Raw genomic sequence first — 22,239 nt, 5'->3', positions numbered from 1 at the left:
GTCGGGCGGAGCGGAGTTCGCCGTCTTCCGGGTCTTAGCCCGAGTCCGAGCCCTGGGGTCGGGCGGAGCGGAGTTCGCCGTCTTCCGGGTCTTAGCCCGAGTCCGAGCCCTGGGGTCGGGCGGAGCGGAGTTCGCCGTCTTCCGGGTCTTAGCCCGAGTCCGAGCCCTGGGGTCGGGCGGAGCGGAGTTCGCCGTCTTCCGGGTCTTAGCCCGAGTCCGAGCCCTGGGGTCGGGCGGAGCGGAGTTCGCCGTCTTCCGGGTCTTAGCCCGAGTCCGAGCCCTGGGGTCGGGCGGAGCGGAGTTCGCTATGGCGCCTTTGGCAAGGCCTGACTGCCTGTCAGACTCACTCTGTCGAGTGGCACTGCAGTCGGAGTGGCGCAGGCGGCGTTGTCCTTCTGTCAGACTAGTCAGTGGAGCGGTGGAGTGACGGCGGTCACTTCGGCTCTGCCGGGGGGCGCGTGTCAGGATAAAGGTGTCAGGCCACCTTTGCGTTAAATGCCCCTGCAACTTGGTCAGTCGGTGTGGCGATTTAGTCGGGGTTGCTTCTGAGCGAAGCCAAGGCCTCGGGCGAGCCGGTGATGTGTCCGCCGTAAAAGGGGGGGCCTCGGGCGAGACGGAAGTCTCTCGAGGTCGGCTGCCCTTGGCCGAGGCTAGGCTCGGGTGAAGCGTGATCGAGTCACTCGTGTGGACTGATCCCTGACTTAATCGTACCCATCAGGCCTTTGCAGCTTTATGCTGATGGGGGTTACCAGCTGAGAATTAGGCGTCTTGAGGGTACCCCTAATTATGGTCCCCGACAATGCTTCTCTACTCTTAGAAGTCTTTCGCTCCGAATCTCGGGACGAGATTCTTTTAAGGGGGAGGGCTGTAACACCCCAGGTGTTTATATTCCGCTCGACAACGAGTACGGATTTAAGCACGTAATCAGTGGATAAAATGAATGCTAGATTTTAAACATCTTCGCCTATCGCGAATTTAATATCGCATCTGTCCCGTCGATCGCGAGTCCGACATCGTTTTTATTTCTATCTATCCGGGCTCTTTCGAAATTTTCGTGATGTTCAGAACATAGCTGTTCCGAAAATCGGTGTGTCCGGTGATTATTTAAAATTCATCGCTCGCGCGAATACGAATTCGGAAGCTCGACTCATTCGGATGATTTTATCCCGGACAAATTCATTTGAACTCGACGACTAAAATATTCGGAGCGAAATAATTGGGATCGCGGTCGTCTGAGTGAAATCGTGCGCGCGAATATGATTCAATTTATTCGTCCGCACACTGTTTTGACGAAGAAATCGCGTATACATTAGCGGCTCTGGTTTCGTTTAATTTCGGTCGAATCGCAGAGAACAATTATCAGTGCCGAAATCAGTTGATTTCGGGCTAGCATTTCTCGCCCAGATCTAAATCTTCTGATATAAGTACCTGAGTTAGTAATATCTGTATCGCTTAAAAAAAAAGAAAAAAAACCAAATATCTAGTCGCCCTGTTCAGATTTTTTTCTTCTCCCGTCACCGTTCTCATCCGCGCGCGGGGGGTGGGGAAAGATCTGCCGCTGGTAAAAATCGCGCCGCTCAACTGTCAAGAAAAATCCTGCTCGCGCTTATCTTCCACCCGAACGCGACGATCTCCCTCCTATCCTCTGCTCCATTCCCCTCCTTGGCTCCCTTCCCGTCGCTCTCCCTCTGTAGCCGCTCCCTGGGAGCTTCCCTCAACGGCGCTCCTCCTGCCCCCTCCCATGGCGAGCTCGCCGGAGATGTCCCTTCCCCAGCCGCTTCATCTTCCTGCGGGAGCAGCTCGCCGGACCTCCCTGCTCTCTCTCCCCATTCCCCCCTGCTCGCCCTGCATCCATGGAGCTCGGCTCCTGGCTTCTCCTGCGCACGCGCCGCGGCCTCTTACTGCGCCCGCCCAAGACCGCGCGCGCCCTGCTCTGTGCGTCTCCGGTCCCAGCTTGCCGCGCCCTGGACTTCCATGGCGCGCCCAGCCGCTCCTTCCCCAATCGCGCCCTCCCTGCAAGCTCCAGCTTCCTGCGCGCCCAGCAAGAGCTCCCCTGTGTGCCGCAGTCGCCCCAGCTCCCTTTGCTTCCCTTGCTCGGAGCCTCGGACTGCTCTCGGTCGAATCCCCCTGGAGCTCCTGCGCGTCCCTGGTTCCTGCCTCAATCCGGACCGCGCCCTGCCCAGAATTCCTCCATGGCCGAGCTTCCCTGCTCCCATGGCTGCTTGCCCAGTCGCTCCTCTCTCCTCCCTCCACTCTCTCCCCTCAGCTCGCCTTCCTGCAGCCACGCCATGCGCGCGCTCCTGCTGCTCTGCTCTCGCTGCCGAGCTCCTCTGCGCGCATTGTCCCGGCTCCGCGCGTCCTCGTTTTCTCCCTGACCCTGCTCGGACAGCACCCGGCGGATCTCCTGGTGCCGTGAGCTTGCTGTGCTCCCTGGTGCTTCATGCTTGCCATCGTCCATGACCGCGACCTCTCCTTGGCTCTCTGCTGTAGCTCGCCTCCATGTTCGCTAGCGGTCTTGCTCGAGCCTCTGGTCGCGACTCGAGTCACCCCTTCGTGCTGGTCGCCGCTGCCCTTCTCTGGTGCTTGCTTCCCAGCTGCCGTGAGCTCTGTTTCGCCGTCGCGTCCTGGCCGCGTCGAGCTCCCTTCTCCAACTCGCCGGCTGTGCAACTCTCCTCTGGTGCCTTGGTCGTGCGTATCCGCCGCTGCTTTCTGCGCACGCGTCGCGCGCTCTGGCGTCGGCGTCCTGCCTTTTTCCCTGCGCGCAGTTCGTCCCAACGCCGAGCTCGGTCCTGCTCTCTACTCCTGCTCGCAGTCGCTGCGTTGCCGAGTCCCTGGCCGCGTCTGTGTGGCTGTGTTCTTTTGTGGAACGCTCACTTGACCGTGCTCCTGCGCTTTCTGTTCCGTCCAGCGTGGGTTTTAGTTGTCGGTCAAGCGCGCCCCTATCTCCGTTCAGTCACATTTCCTCGATGCTGGTCCCTACGTGCTGTCTCTAACTTGTGTTTGCGCTGACAGAAGCAAGTCCGTGGTCGATGTCCCAAGTGCTCGGCGAAAAGGCAGAACAAGAATCATCGATGTTTATGCGGAGTTTTACTTAATATGAAGAGATTCCAAGAATTGTGGATAGAAGAGAAAGTGAAGCTCCGTTCTATACTCGTCAGCTGTTTGATCGAAGATTTTATTCGGAGACTGTGGACGTTCTCGCAAGCTTTAAGTCGCATTTAATGGACGGTAAGTGGATTCGTTATTCCAGTCGACTAAATATGATATTTATTAGACTACCTGAATTGTTTACGGCAATTTGATCGGTAGTCGTACATGTTGCTGATCCCTTGCGTTATAATAGTTATTACGTTCTAGGTAGTTTGCTTAGGTTATTAGTTTCGAGTAATTTAATATTAGTACGGTATTTAACGTGTAATCGACGAAAAACTCGGATTCGTATTCGTTAATCAAAGTAGTGAATCTAAACTAAATTTATTACTGGCGCGCAAGTTGTTAGCCGAATTGTTAGATAGATTAAATAAATATGTGTGATGCGAAATAAAATTTAATTAGTTCTTGGTAAGCAAAGTGATATAATTTATAAAGCGAGAGATAAATTTAGCATTTAATTAAGTAGCTGATGAGTTGTGTTTAGGCTAATTATGTTTAAAAGTGTATGATTTGTTGTTCGTAATGTTTGCGTTAAGTTCGTATAATTTAGAGAAGCGTAATTATTACGCGTAGTCGTATATTAATAATTGTATTTCCGTATGAACTTGTACAACGCCTCGCCGCTAGGTGTTTCGCTATCGCGTAGCACTATTTAGGTGTGTGATATTCTTGTCGATATGCATTCATGTGCATAATGCATTTCATTCAGATACGTTAATTAATCGCGCGATGCGGAAGACAAGCCAAGTCGACCCCAAGCACGGACTACTCCGCATGGTGGCGCTGATGGACGAACCCACCTAATCAAGTGTTAGGACAAGGATGATCGTCAAGTGGACGTCGTCTAACAAACACTAACGTAGTGTTTATTCCAGGCAAGCCCCGGTGCATGCAACCCCTTCCTTGTGTTTTAAATGATTTTTACACACTTTAAGTCTAGTGAAATGTGCATTAGGTTTATAGGAGTTGCTTGGAAACCCTTTGATGCATTGGCTACCTTGAAATCCATTCCTTTTATGGATACTTCTGGTGAAGTATCAAAATATGATTTACAAAAAAATACTTAGCCCTGAAAGGGAAATGTACCCTTAGGACATTTCTATAAGATTTTGGTGATTAAGTGCTCCACACAAATGCTTTGAGTAATATTTGTGCCAAAGACTTAAGAAGTGCAAATCAAGAGTAAAGGTATGTTTCTAAGACTTAGTACATTGTTTTGGAGACTAATGTATTGTGTCTAAGTGCTAGAAACAGGAAAAGACCAATTTGGAAAAGACTTGGCTGAGCAGCCAAGACTCTGCGCAGTCTGGGTGCACCGGACTGTCCGGTGGTGCACCAGACAGTGTCCGGTGCGCCAGGCTGGCTCTGGCGAACTGGCTGCTCTCGGGTTTCGTTGGCGGCGTACGACTATAAATCACCGGACTGTCCAGTGGTGCACCAGACTGTCCGGTGAGCCAACAGTCGGTTGGGCCAACGGTCGGCCGCGTAATCCGCGCGCGACGCGTGGCAAAGCCAACGGTCAGAAGGGGACACCGGACTGTCCGGTGTGCACCGGACAGTGTCCGGTGCGCCAACGGCTCTGAATCTCCAACGGTCGGCTGCGCCAAAATAGGAAAGAAATCTGCACCGGACTGTCCGGTGCGCCAGGCGACAGAAGGCAAGAATTGCCTTCCTGGAATGCTCTCAACGGCTCCTAGCTGCCTTGGGGCTATAAAAGGGACCCCTAGGCGCATGGAGGAAGACACCAAGCATTCTCTAAGCATTCCTAAGCACCAAGACTCCAATTCCGCGCATTCGATTCTTTGTGATAGCAACTAGAGCTCCATTTGAGTAGAGAACTCTTTGGGTTGTGTTGTGAGCTCGAGTTGCGACTTGTGTGCGTGTTTGTGCTCTGATTTTGTGTCTTGTGTGCGTTGCTCATCCCAGCCTTACTTATGTGCTTCTTTGTGAACATCAAATTGTAAGGGCGAGAGGCTCCAAGTTGTGGAGATTCCTCGCAAGCGGGATATAGTAAAACAAAGCAAAACACCATGGTATTCAAGTGGGTATTTGGACCGCTTGAGTGGGGTTGATTGCAACCCTCGTCCGTTGGGACGCCACAACGTGGAGTAGGCAAGTGTTGGACTTGGCCGAACCACGGGATAAACCACTGTGCCTATCTGTGTTAATCTTCTTGTGGTTATCGTGTCTTGCAAGAACTCCTCTCTAGCCACTTGGCTTTATTGTGCTAACTCCTAATCAAGTTTTTTGGCATTAAGTTTCAAGTTTTTACAGGATCACCTATTCACCCCCCTCTAGGTGCTCTCAATTGGTATAGAGTCGTTCTCTTCACGAAGGGACTAATCGCCCGAAGAGATGGATCCTAAGGGAAAGGGGATGGTGGTCAACGATAAGGAGAAGGAGACCATTTTCAACGAGCTGAGAGACGACAAAGCTACTGACTCTGGCTCGAGTCAAAAGAAGAAGGAAGGGAAGAAGAAGAGGCGCATCAAGAAGATCGTCTACTACGACGACAGCGACGAGTCCTCTTCCTCCCAAAAGGACAACGACGACAACGACCACGAGAAAAAGAAGACGGTTAACTCTAATTTTTCTTTCGATTATTCTCGTATTCCTCAAAGTACCAATGCTCATTTACTCTCCATTCCACTTGGTAAACCTCCTCACTTTGATGGAGAGGACTACGGATTTTGGAGTCACAAAATGTGTAGTCACTTGTTCTCTCTCCATCCAAGTATATGAGAGATAGTTGAGAATGGAATGCAATTTGATAGTACGGATAGTCCCTTGTTTATTAATGAACAAATTCATAAAAATGCACAAGCTACTACTGTGTTGTTAGCCTCATTGTGCAGGGATGAATATCATAAAGTGAGCGGCTTGGATAATGCCAAGCAAATTTGGGACACCCTCAAGATCTCACATGAGGGGAACGACGTCACCATGCTCACCAAGATGGAGTTGGTGGAAGGCGAACTAGGAAGGTTCGCAATGATCAGGGGAGAGGAGCCAACCCAAACGTACAACAGGCTCAAGACCCTCGTTAACAAAATAAGGAGCTATGGAAGCACACGATGGACGGACCACGACGTCGTCCGCCTAATGCTAAGGTCTTTCACTGTCCTTGATCCACATCTTGTAAACAATATTCGTGAGAATCCTAGGTACACCAAGATGTCGCCCGAAGAAATACTTGGAAAGTTTGTAAGCAGGCAGATGATGATCAAGGAGGCAAGATACGTTGATGATGCGTTGAATGGTCCAATTCATGAGCCTCAAGCCATCACTCTCAAGGCAACAAGTAGCAGGGAGGCGCTACCTAGCAAGGTGGCGCAAATTGAGGCGGCTGGGCTAAATGAGGATGAAATGACCCTCATCATCAAGCGATTCAAGACGGCACTCAAAGGTCGCAAGGAGTATCCCAACAAAAGCAAGACGAAGGGAAAGCGCTCCTGCTTCAAGTGTGGTAAGATTGGTCACTTTATTGCTAACTGTCCCGATAACGATAGTGACCAGGAACAAGGGAAGAGCGGAAAGTGGGAAAAGAAAAAGACTTACAAGAAGGCTAAGGGCGAGGCACACCTTGGAAAGGAGTGGGACTCAGATTGTTCATCATCCGACTCCGACAATGAAGGACTCGCCGCCTCGGCCTTCAACAAGTCGTCCCTCTTCCCCAACGAGCATCACACATGCCTAATGGCAAAGGAGAAGAAGGTAAACACTCAAAAGTCTACCTATGCTTCTAGTGATGATGAATCTAGTGATGATGAAATAGACTATGCATGTTTATTCAAGGGCCTAGATAGAACTAAAATCGATAAGATCAATGAATTGATTGATGCTTTAAATGATAAGAATAGATTGTTAGAAAAGCAAGAGGATCTTTTGTATGAAGAACATGATAAATTTGTAGAGGCACAAAAATCTCTTGCTTTAGAAGTTAAAAGGAATGGAATGCTTTCTTGTGAACTATCTACTTGCCATGAGACCATGTCTTGTTTAAAGAGTGTTAATAATGATTTAAATGCAAAACTAGAAGTAGCAAATAGATCTAACTCTTGTGTAGAACATGTTGTAATTTGCAATAGGTGTAAAGATTTTAATGTTGATGCTTGTAGTGAACACCTAGTCTCTATTACAAAGTTAAATGATGAAGTGGCTAGTCTTAATGCCCAACTCAAGACTAGCAAGAATGAATTTGACAAACTAAAATTTGCAAGGGATGCCTACACTATTGGTAGACACCCCTCAATTAAGGATGGGCTTGGCCTCAAGAGGGAAGCCAAGAACTTAACAAGTCATAAGGCTCACATTCCCGCCAAGGAGAAAGGGAAGGCTCCTATGACTAATAGTAGTCAAAAGAATCATGCTTTCATTTATGGCGATAAGAGATATTCTATAAATGTTCATAGGAGTTGTAATGATTCAAATGCCATGTTTGCTTCAAGTTCTTCCTATGTGCATGGTAGAAATATGCCTAGGAGAAATGTCATTCATCATATGCCTAGGAGAAATGTTGCTAATGTTCCTAGGAAAATTAATGAACCTTCTATAATTTATCATGCTTGCGCGGCTTCCTTTGCAATTTGTAGAAAGGATAAGAAGGTGATTGCTAGGAAATTAGGGGCCAAATGTAAGGGAGACAAGACTTGCATTTGGGTCCCTAAGGCTATTGTAACTAACCTTGTAGGACCCAACATAAGTTGGGTACCTAAAACCCAAGCCTAAATTGCCTTGCAGGTTTATGCATCCGGGGGATCAAGCTGGATTATCGACAGCGGATGCACAAACCACATGACGGGGGAGAAGAAGATGTTCACCTCCTACGTCAAGAACAAAGATTCCCAAGACTCAATCATATTCGGTGACGGGAATCAAGGCAAGGTGAAAGGGTTAGGAAAGATTGCTATTTCATCCGAGCACTCCATTTCTAATGTATTTTTAGTTGAGTCGCTTGGATATAACTTGTTGTCTGTTAGTCAACTGTGTAATATGGGATATAATTGCTTATTCACAAATGTAGATGTGTCTGTCTTTAGAAAAAGTGATGGTTCATTAGCTTTTAAGAGTGTACTAGACGACAAACTTTATTTAGTTGATTTTGCAAAAGAGGAGGCCGGTCTAGATGCATGCTTAATTGCTAAGACTAGCATGGGCTGGCTGTGGCATCGCCGTTTAGCACATGTGGGGATGAAGAACCTTCACAAGCTTCTAAAGGGAGAACACGTAATAGGTCTAACAAATGTTACTTTCAAAAAAGATAGACCTTGTGCAGCTTGTCAAACAGGTAAACAGGTGGGAAGCTCTCATCATACCAAAAATGTGATGACCACATCAAGACCTCTGGAGTTGCTTCGTATGGATCTCTTCGGACCCGTCGCCTATCTAAGCATAGGAGGAAGTAAGTATGGTCTTGTTATAGTTGATGATTTTTCCCGCTTCACTTGGGTATTCTTTTTGCAGGATAAGTCTAAAACCCAAGGGACCCTCAAGCGCTTCCTACGGAGAGCTCAAAATGAGTTTGAGCTTAAGGTGAAGAAGATAAGGAGCGACAACGGGTCCGAGTTCAAGAACCTTCAAGTGGAGGAGTACCTTGAGGAGGAAGGAATCAAGCACGAGTTCTCCGCTCTCTACACACCACAGCAAAACGATGTGGTAGAGAGGAAGAACAGGACGCTCATAGACATGGCGAAGACAATGCTTGGAGAATTCAAGACGCCCGAGCGGTTTTGGTCGGAAGCCATGAACACGGCTTGCCACGCCATAAACTGGGTGTACCTTCATCGCCTCCTCAAGAAGACTTCGTATGAGCGTCTAACCGGTAACAAACCCAATGTATCTTACTTTCGTGTATTTGGGAGGAAGTGTTATATTCTAGTAAAGAAATGTAGAAGTTCTAAATTTGCTCCCAAAGCTGTAGAAGGGTTTTTGTTAGGTTATGACTCAAATACAAAGGCGTATAGGGTCTTCAACAAATCATCGGGTTTGGTTGAAGTCTCTAGCGATGTTGTACTTGATGAGACTAATGGCTCTCCAAGAGAGCAAGTTGTTGATCTTGATGATGTAGATGAAGAAGACGTTCCAACGGCCGCAATACGCACCATGGCGATTGGAGATGTGCGGCCACAGGAACAAAAGGAGCAAGATCAACCTTCTTCCTCAACATTGGTGCATCCCCCAACTCAAGACGATGAACAGGTTCATCAAGAGGAGGCATGTGATCAAGGGGGAGCACAAGATGATCATGTAATGGAGGAAGAAGCACAACCGGCACCTCCAACTCAAGTTCGAGCAACGATTCAAAGGAATCATCCCGTCGACCAAATTTTGGGTGATATTAGCAAGGGAGTAACTACTCGCTCTAGATTAGTTAATTTTTGTGAGCATTACTCTTTTGTCTCTTCTATTGAGCCTTTCAGGGTAGAAGAGGCCTTGCTAGATCCGGACTGGGTGTTGGCCATGCAGGAAGAGCTCAACAACTTCAAGAGAAATGAAGTTTGGACACTGGTGCCTCGTCCCAAGCAAAACATTGTGGGAACCAAGTGGGTGTTCCGCAACAAACAAGACGAGCACGGGGTGGTGACAAGGAACAAGGCACGACTTGTGGCAAAAGGTTATGCCCAAGTCGCAGGTTTGGACTTTGAGGAGACTTTTGCTCCTGTGGCTAGGCTAGAGTCAATTCGCATATTGTTAGCCTATGCTGCTCACCATTCTTTCAGGTTGTTCCAAATGGATGTGAAGAGCGCTTTCCTCAACGGACCAATCAAGGAGGAGGTGTACGTGGATCAACCCCCTGGCTTCGAGGATGAACGGTACCCCGACCACGTGTGTAAGCTCTCTAAGGCGCTCTATGGACTTAAGCAAGCCCCAAGAGCATGGTATGAATGCCTTAGAGACTTTTTAATCGCTAATGCTTTCAAGGTTGGGAAAGCCGATCCAACTTTATTCACTAAGACTTGTGATGGTGATCTTTTTGTGTGCCAAATTTATGTCAACGACATAATATTTGGTTCTACTAACCAAAAGTCTTGTGAAGAGTTTAGCAAGGTGATGACTCAGAAATTCGAGATGTCGGTGATGGGCGAGTTGAACTACTTCCTTGGGTTCCAAGTGAAGCAACTCAAGGACGGCACCTTCATCTCCCAAACGAAGTACACGCAAGACTTGCTAAAGCGGTTCGGAATGAAGGACGCCAAGCCCGCAAAGACACCAATGGGAACCGACGGACATGTCGACCTCAACAAAGGAGGTAAGTCCGTTGATCAAAAGGCATACCGGTCTATGATATGGTCTTTACTTTATGTCACACCCGGATTTTAGGGTCCAAAACCCGGGCGCGAACATAATCACCAGGTGTGCTGGGACCAAGTCTCACACATATGATGAATCATGGCACAGGATCGAATGTCACATCTTTACTACATAACAGGAGTTTTATACAAAATAAATAAATATTTACATCATAAGGAGACAACGGTCCAGCAACCCAAAGTTGACTGGGAGACGACGACCTAGACCACTCACGAACTCATCATAGCATCCTCCAAGCGCCTCATCTTGTGGTACCTGTTCTTGACCTGTGGGGGGGGGGTGTGAGACAGCAAGAGTGAGCTCACATACGTTCATCGCTCAACAAGTTGTGGGGAATAATGTGCATGAACTCGCCAAAGGTGGGAGCTCACGTGAAGTGTAAGGCTTACCAAAGAGGATGGTTAGAGCTGAGCATTGCTTTTAAAGTTGGTCAAAATTTTATTAGCAATTACTAAGTATAAGTAAATACCAGCCCAATTAAGTAGTAGATCAAAAGTAACAAACTCACCTGCGATGCAATGCATATGACAAATTGAGTTTAAGTTCCATAATTTAATCATGTGAGTGTCCGAGCCGCTCATGACCGTGAGCACGGCTAGTATACCAGTTTTACACTCTGCAGAGGTTGCGCATCTTTACCCACAAGTCGTGTTACCCATTTTCCACGGAGTTGATCAGACTCCATACACCTCTACCAAGGAAGCGAGGCAGGGTACCACTACGAGGCCTTTACAAAGTTCCACTAGCTTCAGACTACCCGCTACAGTTTATAGGAAGCTCCAGTGCAGGGTTCTTGTCTGACCGCCATCGCAGCAAAATCAACCCAAGGACCTCCCTACACTGACCACTCCCCTACTGCCCTTGCCCCTTTCGGGTAAGGTAGCCCTCCACTAGCTTTCCTAGTTAATCAGCCAAGGGCGTCCCATTAAACCCTTGTGGTAGCACTGTTTTCCCGGGTGGTTCTCCATGTTCCCATTAACATAATGATCTTATCATGAATAATAATAATAAACAGATAATAACAAGTGTAACAATGAGTGATGAATATCTTTATACCCAAATCCACATAAAGCAATAGCATGAACTACCCAAAACTTTAGTAGTAAAACCAGTGGTGAAACAAGGTATAAAGATAGTCAAATCTAGGGTAACCTATTGGGTCCCAGCAAAATTAACCTATGCAGATCATTATGATTAATAAGAACATGAATGGGTAAAGAAGTGATCAAGGGCACAACTTGCCTTCCACGAGCTCCTGCTCAGCAGTCTCTACTTGCTGAACCTCAGATTCCACAGTGGCTTGCTCGTCTACTCGTATCAACACAATACATACATAGCATAGCATAAATTAACATCACATCAAACATGCCAAAAAGAATATACAGTAATAAACTAGACATTAAAATATGATCACAGGAACTGGAATTATTAATTTTGGAGTTACAGATTTTAAGATATGAATTTCTGAAGCTTTTATGTACTTAATACAAGATTAAGTATTAGATAAATTTAAATGAGTCTTTCATGCCAAAACAGAGGCACCAATGGTTAGACAATAATATTATGAAAATTTAGAAACTGGAATGGTCCAATTTGGAGTTCATATGAATTTTCTACAATTTAAACAAGTTTCCACAATTAAATTTGTACTAAAAACTATTTTCTAAACTATTTTCCTGGTTTTACCAACTATCTGGACTGGGCATATATTTCTGGGAAGTGCAGGGGGTCAAGCGCAAAAGAAACAAAGACTCAGTCGCTGCATAGGGTGGACCGCGAGTTGATTGCTTAGAACCCCAGGGGCTCTTTTGTGAATTTACAACGGTGAAGGGGTATCATCCACCATGGGCCACACGATCAAATATCAGCGGCTAGGATTAGAGCAACGCGGTTATGAATCGGTATGAAGCCGGATCCATCCGATTCTGATCCTGCGGTCTAGATTTAGCGCCATCCCATTCCTATCGTGAGCCGCCCGATCAAGATCTTACGGACAGTATTAAACACGCGAAGGCTATTCCCTTGATCCATCTATCACCGTTAGATGTGGATCCAACGGCGCAAACAAAATTACTCTGAGATCTAATCGTGACCGTTGAATACAATCCAACGGCCCAAGCGGCTTCTTCATCCTCCCACCGCGCACGCAACAGAGCCGAGGCCAACGATTTGCACGGCGGAGCGCAGGTCGCCGGCGAGTTGAACCCGGGCACCCTAGTGCGCTAATCCCCAATCCGAAGCCTCCAACGCGATGCCCAAATGCTAGCACACTAATTAGGGCCACCTACCATTGGTTGAAGGTGACATCGAGACCAGGACACGAAGCATGGCGGCGCGCGGCGGTGAGCTATTCATCCAACCACATCCTAAAGCGCCCAATCTCTCTACCGACAAGCGCAAAACGAAATACGCAGTAAGGCTAATCTCACGGGCAAAATCTTACCGCGAATTGCAGCCTGAATTCCCCCGCTCACGGTGAAGCGCGGTCCGCGGTGGTGATTGAAGTTCCAGTGAGCGATTTACTTTGATTCGGATGCATACGGCATGATTCGAGGGCTCGGGCGGACTTCCCAGGTGCGGGCGACTCCCAAGCGACCACGCGCTGAGGACGGAACACCGGCGCGGGTGGTTTTCACCGGCGGCGCGACCCCGGTCACTTGGTTTGCAGCGCGGTGGCTTCGGCAATATACGGGCACAAACCTCACGGCGCTATGACTGATAGCATGGTGGGAGGATGAGGCGAGGGCACGTCGGCCAGGGCTTATATACCCCAGGAGTTGGAGTTCGGGGTCGTGCGAACCCGGCTGAGGCGGAGTAGAATGCACCGGCCGCTGCTCCAGTTTGTTACGCAGCTGGAGAAGATTCAGCTGACACCTGGGGCCTACCAAACAGAGAAGGAAGGAGAGGTCCAAGTGCGGTGGAGCGGTTGACGCGCGGGCCCCAGAAGTCAGAGAGCGGGCGCGAGAGCGACCAGCCAAGCGCGCGTGCGTGAGGTAGGGCTGAGTACGCAGGAGGTAGCTGACCAGTGGGGTCCCGGTGTCAGTGGCACCGAGCTACACGGAATGGGCCATAGGGGAGATTGGGGAAATGGGCCGAATTGGTTACGAACCGGCCCAAACAGCATTTTGACCTTTTTCTTTTTATTTTCCCACCTTCTTTTCTTCATTTTCAATTTCAAACTCATTTAAAATTTAAATTCCATTCTTGTGGCCATTTTATACTTAGGTTTATATTGTGCCATTAAAATACTGACTTTGAAGATACATATTATTTATATATATAAATTTCTACATTCTTTCTCTTTCTTCTCCTTTTCTATGTTATGTTCCAAATTCCTAAGTGTAACTTAGGTCAACTTCAAATTTGGATAATAATACATTTTTATTAATATTGCTGGTATTAAATGCACAGACAAATAAGACCCAACATGATGCATAAGTTGTTTATGTGCCACTTGTTAATTATTCACTTTTAAATGTGGTTATTCACATGTACCAATGAGTGAAGGCAACACATATAGGGAAAATAATCTCATTTCTTATGCTTTTACAAATTTGGGTATTACACTTTATTTATGTGCTAGTAGACCGGATATTATGCTTAGCGTATGCATGTGTGCTAGATTTCAATCCGATCCAAGGGAGTGTCACTTAGTGGCCGTGAAGCGAATTCTGAGATATTTAGTCGCTACGCCTTGCTTCGGGATCTGGTATCCAAAGGGGTCTACCTTTGACTTAATTGGATACTCAGACTCTGATTATGCTGGATGTAAGGTCGATAGGAAGAGTACATCGGGGACGTGCCAATTCTTAGGAAGGTCCCTGGTGTCGTGGAGTTCTAAGAAACAAACTTCTGTTGCCCTATCCACCGTTGAGGCCGAGTATGTTGCCGCAGGACAGTGTTGCGCGCAACTACTTTGGATGAGGCAAACCCTCAGGGACTTTGGCTACAATCTGAGCAAAGTCCCACTCCTATGTGATAATGAGAGTGTTATCCGCATGGCGGATAATCCTGTTGAACACAGCCGCACTAAGCACATAGACATCCGGCATCACTTTTTGAGAGACCACCAGCAAAAGGGAGATATCGAAGTGTTTTATGTTAGCACCGAGAACCAGCTAGCCGATATCTTTACCAAGCCTTTAGATGAGTCGACCTTTTGCAGGCTGCGTAGTGAGCTAAATGTCTTAGATTCGCGGAACTTGGATTGATCTATAGCATACATGTGTTTTTGCCTTGATCATGTTCCTTAAGCATTTTGTTGTTTTATGGTGTTCAAGTTGTACAAACACTCCCCGAACCTCAAAAGTCCATGTGTGAGTGATGCACATATTTAGGGGGAGATGTGCTACAACTTGACCCCTTGAGACTAACCATGTGCTTGAGTGTTCTTAAATTAGTCTCAAAGGTGAATTGAAAGGGAAAAGGTGGACTTGGACCATGCAAGACTTCCACTGCACTCCGATGAGAGGGTAACTTATTCCAAGTTCATCTCCATGCTCTTATTGCCTTTTTACTCTTAATTGAAGATTTTGGTGAGGCAATGGGGTTCAAGGGCAAAAAATGATCCCGTTTTGGTGCTTGATGCCAAAGGGGGAGAAATTAAGGGCCAAAGCAACAAATGGATCAGCTACCACTTGAGAATTTTGAAAATAGTAGAGTTAGGACTTTTGATTTGTCAAACTTCTAAATGTCTCTTTTTATCAAAAGTTGATCTTTTGTGGGGAGAATATTTGATTATGGGAAATAGGGGGAGTTTTTGAAATCTTTGATCAATTTCTCTTTGAACAACTCTCTTTATGTCTCAACAAGTGTGTTTGACTTAGAGATAGGAAATTGAGTTTGATTTTCAAAAACAAACCAAGTGGTGGTAAAGAATGATCCATATATGCCAAATTTGAATCAAAACAAATTTGTGTTCTCATTTGAATTGATGTTGCACTTCTTTTAGTTGCTTTTTGTTGTGTTGGCATTAATCACCAAAAAGGGGGAGATTGAAAGGGAAATGTACCCTTGGGACATTTCTATAAGATTTTGGTGATTAAGTGCTCCACACAAATGCTTTGAGTAATATTTGTGCCAAAGACTTAAGAAGTGCAAATCAAGAGTAAAGGTATGTTTCTAATACTTAGTACATTGTTTTGGAGACTAATGTATTGTGTCTAAGTGCTAGAAACAGGAAAAGACCAATTTGGAAAAGACTTGGCTGAGCAGCCAAGACTCTGCGCAGTCTGGGTGCACCGGACAGTGTCCGGTGCGCCAGGCTGGCTCTGGCGAACTGGCTGCTCTCGGGTTTCGTCGGTGGTGTACGGCTATAAATCACCGGACTGTCCGGTGGTGCACCGGACTGTCCGGTGAGCCAACAGTCGGCTGGGCCAACGGTCGGCCGCATAATCCGCGCGCGACACGTGGCAAAGCCAACGGTCAGAAGGGGGCACCGAACTATCCGGTGCGCCAACGGCTCTGAATCTCCAACGGTCGGCTGCGCCAAAATAGGAAAGAAATCCGCATCGGACTGTCCGGTGCGCCAGGCGACAGAAGGCAAGAATTGCCTTCCTGGAATGCTCTCAACGGCCCCTAGCTGCCTTGGGGCTATAAAAGGGACCCCTAGGCGCATGGAGGAAGACACCAAGCATTCTCTAAGCATTCCTAAGCACCAAGACTCCAATTCCGCGCATTCGATTCTTTGTGATAGCAACTAGAGCTCCATTTGAGTAGAGAACTCTTTGGGTTGTGTTGTGAGCTCGAGTTGTGACTTGTGTGCATGTTTGTGCTCTGATTTTGTGTCTTGTGTGCGTTGCTCATCCCAGCCTTACTTCCGTGCTTCTTTGTGAACATCAAATTGTAAGGGCGAGAGGCTCCAAGTTGTGGAGATTCCTCGCAAGCGGGATATAGTAAAACAAAGCAAAACACCGTGGTATTCAAGTGGGTCTTTGGACCGCTTGAGAGGGGTTGATTGCAACCCTCGTCCGTTGGGACGCCACAACGTGGAGTAGGCAAGTGTTGGACTTGGCCGAACCACGGGATAAACCACTGTGCCTATCTGTGTTGATCTTCTTGTGGTTATCGTGTCTTGCAAGAACTCCTCTCTAGCCACTTGGTTTTATTGTGCTAACTCCTAATCAAGTTTTGTGGCATTAAGTTTCAAGTTTTTACAGGATCACCTATTCACCCCCCCTCTAGGTGCTCTCAAGCCCTGCTTATAAGCAGATAGAGTTTGTCCTTTGCACTTATGCCTAGCTCAGGTTTATCCTGAGGAAGGATGGCTTTTACCTGCAAGAATATTTTCATTGAGAGCATGGTGGGATCTTATTGCAAAGTTTCCTATAATGCTCTTTTCATCCTAAGGAACACAAAACAATCCTAAGGGTGGAAGTACTTAAATCGGGACTTGGGCTAGGAACAGGTGATGTTCTACCCAGGTTAATTAAGGATTGGATGTGTATGTAGGCCTGTATGATCAAGGACTATCGTAACTGGCCACATGCCCTAGATATGGGACAGGGTAAGCTTGAACCCGGCTATTCCATACGTGAAAAGACAACCGTGCATTGGGCGTGGGAGATGGTGGGAGTAGCGTGTAGCCTCCTGGCTAGAGGCTGGATGGAGGAGTATTGTGCTCCCGGGTAGCGCGAACCGGTTCACATTGTGGAGGATCTATGGGAACGGTTGACATATGCAAGGGTTAAGTGCTACATATGTCGTGTGGTTAGAGATCCTCAGCTGAGTAGATCGATTCGGATCGCCGTTATATCCCCGGAGAGTGGAGACTTGATCTCCGACCTACAACCTAAGTCAGGATGTAAACATTATGAGTAAAAATGATGTTGTATTGATGAGATGGTGAAATTAGACTAGGTGCAAACAAAGTCTATTAATATTAATCTGGCGTTAAAATATTGAAAGTAAGGATTCACTTTAGTAAGCTATTTCTGCAAAAATATCTAAGTTGATTCTTGCTAAGAGCCTCTCCTTGATTCCTAAATCCAGCATATCCTTGAGAGTCTTTTTCCTTAGTCGGGTAAGACTTGTGAAAGTACACTTCGTACTCAGGGCTTTGTCCCATGTTGTTTTAGGTGAAGAGCCTGCGGAGCTTTGCCACTTTTGTGCAAAGGTGGTTCCAAAGCAGGAGGAAGAACCAAAAATAGAAGTGTGTTGCTGTGGATGGTGCTAAGTGCTGGTGGGTTCGGCCTTCTTATAAGTCTAAGTACCTCTTCTATACTTCTTATTGAGGATGGTCACTTAAGCTAGCATATATTTCACACTTACAAGTAGTTTATAACACTTCAAAGTTTATTTCTTTGAATCACTTGTAATCACTCCGATAAACACAATGTACACTTGATGTAACTTGTAAAATTTGGTAATAAGATTTCCGCTGTAAATTGTTAGTGTGTGATTGGTGTTTACTTAATCTTGCGATCCTGGTTGTGAGTGGTTTATCCGAGGTCCTTGGGACACTCGGACGGATCCTGTTAAGTTATTTGGTGCACATGCATAGCCGTCTGAGGTCCTTGAGACAAGGACAAGTGCATGTGGGCCCAATAACTTGGGAGGTTCTGCCATAGTTTTCGTGTTCGTCTTCCCGGCCTTCGCCCTGTTCTTCCTCCCTCGCCCATGGTCGCAGTCGCGAGCCGACCGACGCTCGTCGACGCGGGTACGGGGCGATTCGGTCATGCTCCTGGGCTTTCTCTGTGCGTGCCGTCGAGGAGGACATGGTGGCGCCTGCCACGCTTAGGTTATCTTAGCAATCAGGAGTCCAGGTTTGAGATATTGGACAACTAAGGCCTGTAGCATGGCGGCAGTCGGTATATACTATGGAGTTGGTGGTGGTGGTGTGTCGCTTCGGCGGGTCCAGGGCTGGGAAGACACTCACGTCACCTTCGAACCCAGGACAGCGATTAAGTCGCAGGTCCTGACAGACTTCATCGTTGACTGGACAGGGCCAACATGGCAGCAAGAAGAGTCTCCAGAGAAAGTGTGGACCATCCACTGCGACGACGCGTGGTGCCATGCGGGGGCAGGCGCCGCGGCAATTATCACGTCACCCACAGGCGTCAAGTACAGATACGTGGCACGCCTTAGCTTCGCCTTGGAGTCTGACAGATGCGCCGACAATATAGCAGAATATGAAGCCGTCATCCTAGGCCTTCACAAACTATGAGCACTCGGTGTCACCACATGCATAGTCAGGACAGATTCCAAAGTAGTTGCCGGCCAGGTCGAAAAATAATACTCAACAAAAGACCCCGCGCTCATGCAATAAATCACAGCTGTCCGCAATCTCGAGAAACAATTCAAGGGCTTCACCCTACAGCACGTGGACCGCGCCAAGAAAGAAGAGGTCGACGCGTTGGCTAAAGCAGCAGCCAAAGGCGAGGCCTTGCCCTCCGACGTGTTCTACCACGTCATCGGCTCACCAGCTGTCCGCAACCCAGAAGGCTTACAAATAACCAATGACGTCGAAGGCCATCGCATTGTCAACCTCATCATGGCTGAAGATTAGCGGGCCCCAATAACTTTGTATCTGCAAGGCCATTACCATCCAAGTGATATCAATGAGGCCAAACGCCTCAAGCACCGAAGCCGGGACTTCGCACTACTCGGGGGTCAGCTGTACAAGAAGGGGATAAGTCAGCCCATGCTAAAGTGCATGACTGAAACCAAAGGCATTCAAATTCTTCGCGAAGTCCACAGCAGAACTTGCGGCTCCCACTCAGGACCCAGGGCCCACGCTGCCAAGGTGATCCGTCAAGGATTTTACTGGTCCACAATAATCTGTACTGTGAATCGAGTCGCGAGGTCTTGCGAAGCATGCCAAAAGTTTTCCCCTCGCTCAAGCAACCCTTCGCAATTCACCAAGATAATCGCCCATACATGGCCACTTCAACGCTGGGGGCTGGATATTGTCGGACCACTACCTACGTCTCAAGGGAACCTCAAATTCACCTTCGTTGCCGTTGAATACTTCACCAAGTGGATCGAGACCAGAGCAGTATCCACAATAAAGTCGAAGACCGCCCAAAAGTTCTTCTGGCAAAACATTGTCTGCCGCTTCGGAGTCCCGTCCGAACTCACAGTCGACAACGGCAAATAGTTTGACAGCCAAGACTTTAGGGATTTCTGTTTCTCCATCGGCACCAAGCCTGTCTTCGCCTCGGTATACCACCCGCAATCCAATAGCGTCGTTGAGCGTGCCAACAAGATTTTCACTGCCATCAAGAAAAGACTTCTCGACGATAAAAGGGCAAATGGGCCGACCAAATAACCTGAAGTGGCATGGGCCCTAAACACGACAGAATGTCGGGCAACCGGATTCACACCATTTCGTCTATTGTATGGATCCGAGGCCATGACGCCGCAAGAGATAAAGCATGGGTCCCCCGAACAAGCACATCAGTAGTCCCCGATGTCGACGAACCAACGTCCAAAGATCTCATCGACGGAGATCGCGTCCTCGCCCTACAGGCCCTCAACAAATATCAGGCTCAAACCAAGGCCTGGCGCGACAACGCGGTTGTCCCAATAGAGTTCAACAAAGGAGACCTCGTACTTGTCCGGACCACCCAGATAGAATCACGGGGCAAGCTGGAGCCGAAATGGGAGGGTACATTCATCGTCAAGTCGAAGGCATCCTCGAGCGCGTACAGGCTAGTAACGCCTTCCGGTGAAGACTTAGAGCACTCCTGGAACATTGACAACCTCCGGGAATTTTTTGTTTAACCCTCAGGACCCACGTGCCCTTGTAATTCAGCAAACAATGTTATTCCGGTCCGCACTCTTTTCCTCCCGGGGGGTGAGGTTTTTAACGAGGCGGAGCCATGTAATATACCAGTAAAAGCCCCAGCAAAAACAAAAACGCAGGTGCAACATGTCGAAAAATACCGCTTCGACGGTCTTCGGCATTCGACCAATTTGAAGTCACCACGACAGGTAGCGTAGACTACCCTCGCGTGCGACACTCTCCATGCAAAAGTTGCCTAAGGGTGCAGCCGGAATAGCACAACAAGTGCACGACACGAAGTCTCACTCCGTGCAAAAGTCGCCTAAGGGTGCAGCCGGATAAGCACAACAAGTGCGTCAATCAAAGTCTTTTACTAAAAAGACACTCCGTGCAAAAGTCGCCTAAGGGTGCAGCCGGATAAGCACAACAAGTGCGTCAATCGAAGTCTTTTACTAAAAAGACACTCCGTGCAAAAGTCGCCCAAGGGTGCAGCCGGATAAGCGCAATAAGTGCGTCAATCGAAGTCTTTCACTAAAAAGACACTCCACGCAAAAGTCGCCTAAGGGTGCAGCCAGATTAGCACAACAAGTGCGCGACAACCAGTCTCTCACTCAAAGACGGCCAATAGGCCACATTACAATACAAGCTGCAGTTACATACACTCAGCGAGGGCACCACATACTACATCGGCTCAACCTTCGGGATGATGCCCGCCTCCCTATAATTGAACAACATTATTTTCAATTCCTCACCCTAAAAAAGAGTCCGCAGATCCCCCTCACCAATGCTCGTCTCAATCGGCAAAGACAATGGCTCTCATTTACCAAACCGATCTACTCGAAGACGGTCCCGCTCCATCCCCATCCGACGGCACCGACCACTTTGCGAAACCTCGCCCACGCTATGCTTCGACACCACCCTTCATCGCCGGCACTTGGTCCTCGCACTAGGAAGATCAGACACCTCGCCAACCTCCACCCGCGGCGAGGACTCCGCCGTAGCCACATCTAACGCAACAAAATAATCCAAGTCTTCATCTGAAGACTCTTCGGTCCAGGAAAACGGACTCCCAAACTCACCATCAGACGAAAAAGACCCAGATTCAGAACCAGATAAATTGTCATTGGTAGGCACTGCGGTTGCGTCCGCCATAAAATTAGTATCGTCAGTAGCGGTTGCTTGCGCAGGCCCATACGTCGGAACCTATGCATCAACCGAGATTCAGTATCACAAAAACAAAATCCTACACCCGATAGCCCTAGCCCCTACCCTGCCACCTGCGAAGGGTCGGCCGACGCTGCAGGGTCTTCGGCAGCTGGTTTGCCCGCCACCACCGAAGTGTCCTCACCAGTCGCTGCAGCGGCCGGCACAGGGTCCTCACCAGCACAGGTCAGCGTGGGGGGGTCATCACGGGGCCTTCGCCAACATCGGACGGCGGCGCTAGCTCCCCCTCAGTCCCTTCCTTCACACCCGATGCCTCGGGCAGCATGCTCTCCAGGTCCCCGAAGTCTTCGACCTCCTCATTATGCGCCATCTACAGAAATAGCATACTCATTCAACAAAAACCACATATAAATACACATATACCCATATATACAATAACAAAAACAACTCCATACCTGCTCCATCGCCCGGTCGGACCTCTCCCGGACAGTATCGCGGTCGTGAGGGTCCCACATCCTATCATAAAGTGCTTCGGCCGATCGCTTCAGCACCAGGTCCTCAACCTGGAAGATTCCACGTTCAAAGTCTTCGTTCGATCGGTCAAAGACTTCGAAGTGCCTGCATCCCTCGCGGGACAAGGCATTCACAGCCCCTTCGCAGGTGATGAGCGAGGCGAAGGACATGAGGCCCGTCACAATCGTTGGGAGCACCTCCAACTCCTCCTGTAGCCATCCATGGAAGCGGAGGCCCACCTCCTTACCGGATGCGTCAAAGGGAGCGGTCCACGCACCAAGCTGCCGGTACGCGTCCGCAAGCTGTGCATGCGCCTGGTCGACCTCTACGCGGGTAGAGGCCTCCGCTTTGTCCAGGCAGTCGCGCAGGCTGCT

General features: G+C 48.2%; 1 protein-coding gene across 1 annotated transcript; it reads left to right on the top strand.

The window, feature by feature from the left end:
* Positions 1–1,351: 1,351 nt before the first annotated feature.
* Positions 1,352–5,191, top strand: LOC118472127 (uncharacterized). The gene is made up of 2 exons (XM_035959346.1): positions 1,352–3,228; positions 3,863–5,191. Exon 1 carries the CDS (start codon positions 1,742–1,744, stop codon positions 2,414–2,416), a length of 675 nt encoding a protein of 224 aa, XP_035815239.1. The 5' UTR covers positions 1,352–1,741; the 3' UTR covers positions 2,417–3,228; positions 3,863–5,191.
* Positions 5,192–22,239: the final 17,048 nt, after the last annotated feature.

The sequence above is a fragment of the Zea mays genome, chromosome 5, assembly GCF_902167145.1.
Source record: "Zea mays cultivar B73 chromosome 5, Zm-B73-REFERENCE-NAM-5.0, whole genome shotgun sequence".
NCBI classification, from domain to species: Eukaryota; Viridiplantae; Streptophyta; class Magnoliopsida; order Poales; family Poaceae; genus Zea; species Zea mays.
The sequence above is the reverse complement of the archived record's forward strand: the minus strand, read 5'-3'. Positions and strand labels throughout refer to the sequence as shown.

Bases quoted from the DNA above. Each gene is read 5' to 3' on its own strand.
- LOC118472127 (XM_035959346.1), top strand. From the start codon at position 1,742: ATGGCGAGCTCGCCGGAGATGTCCCTTCCCCAGCCGCTTCATCTTCCT.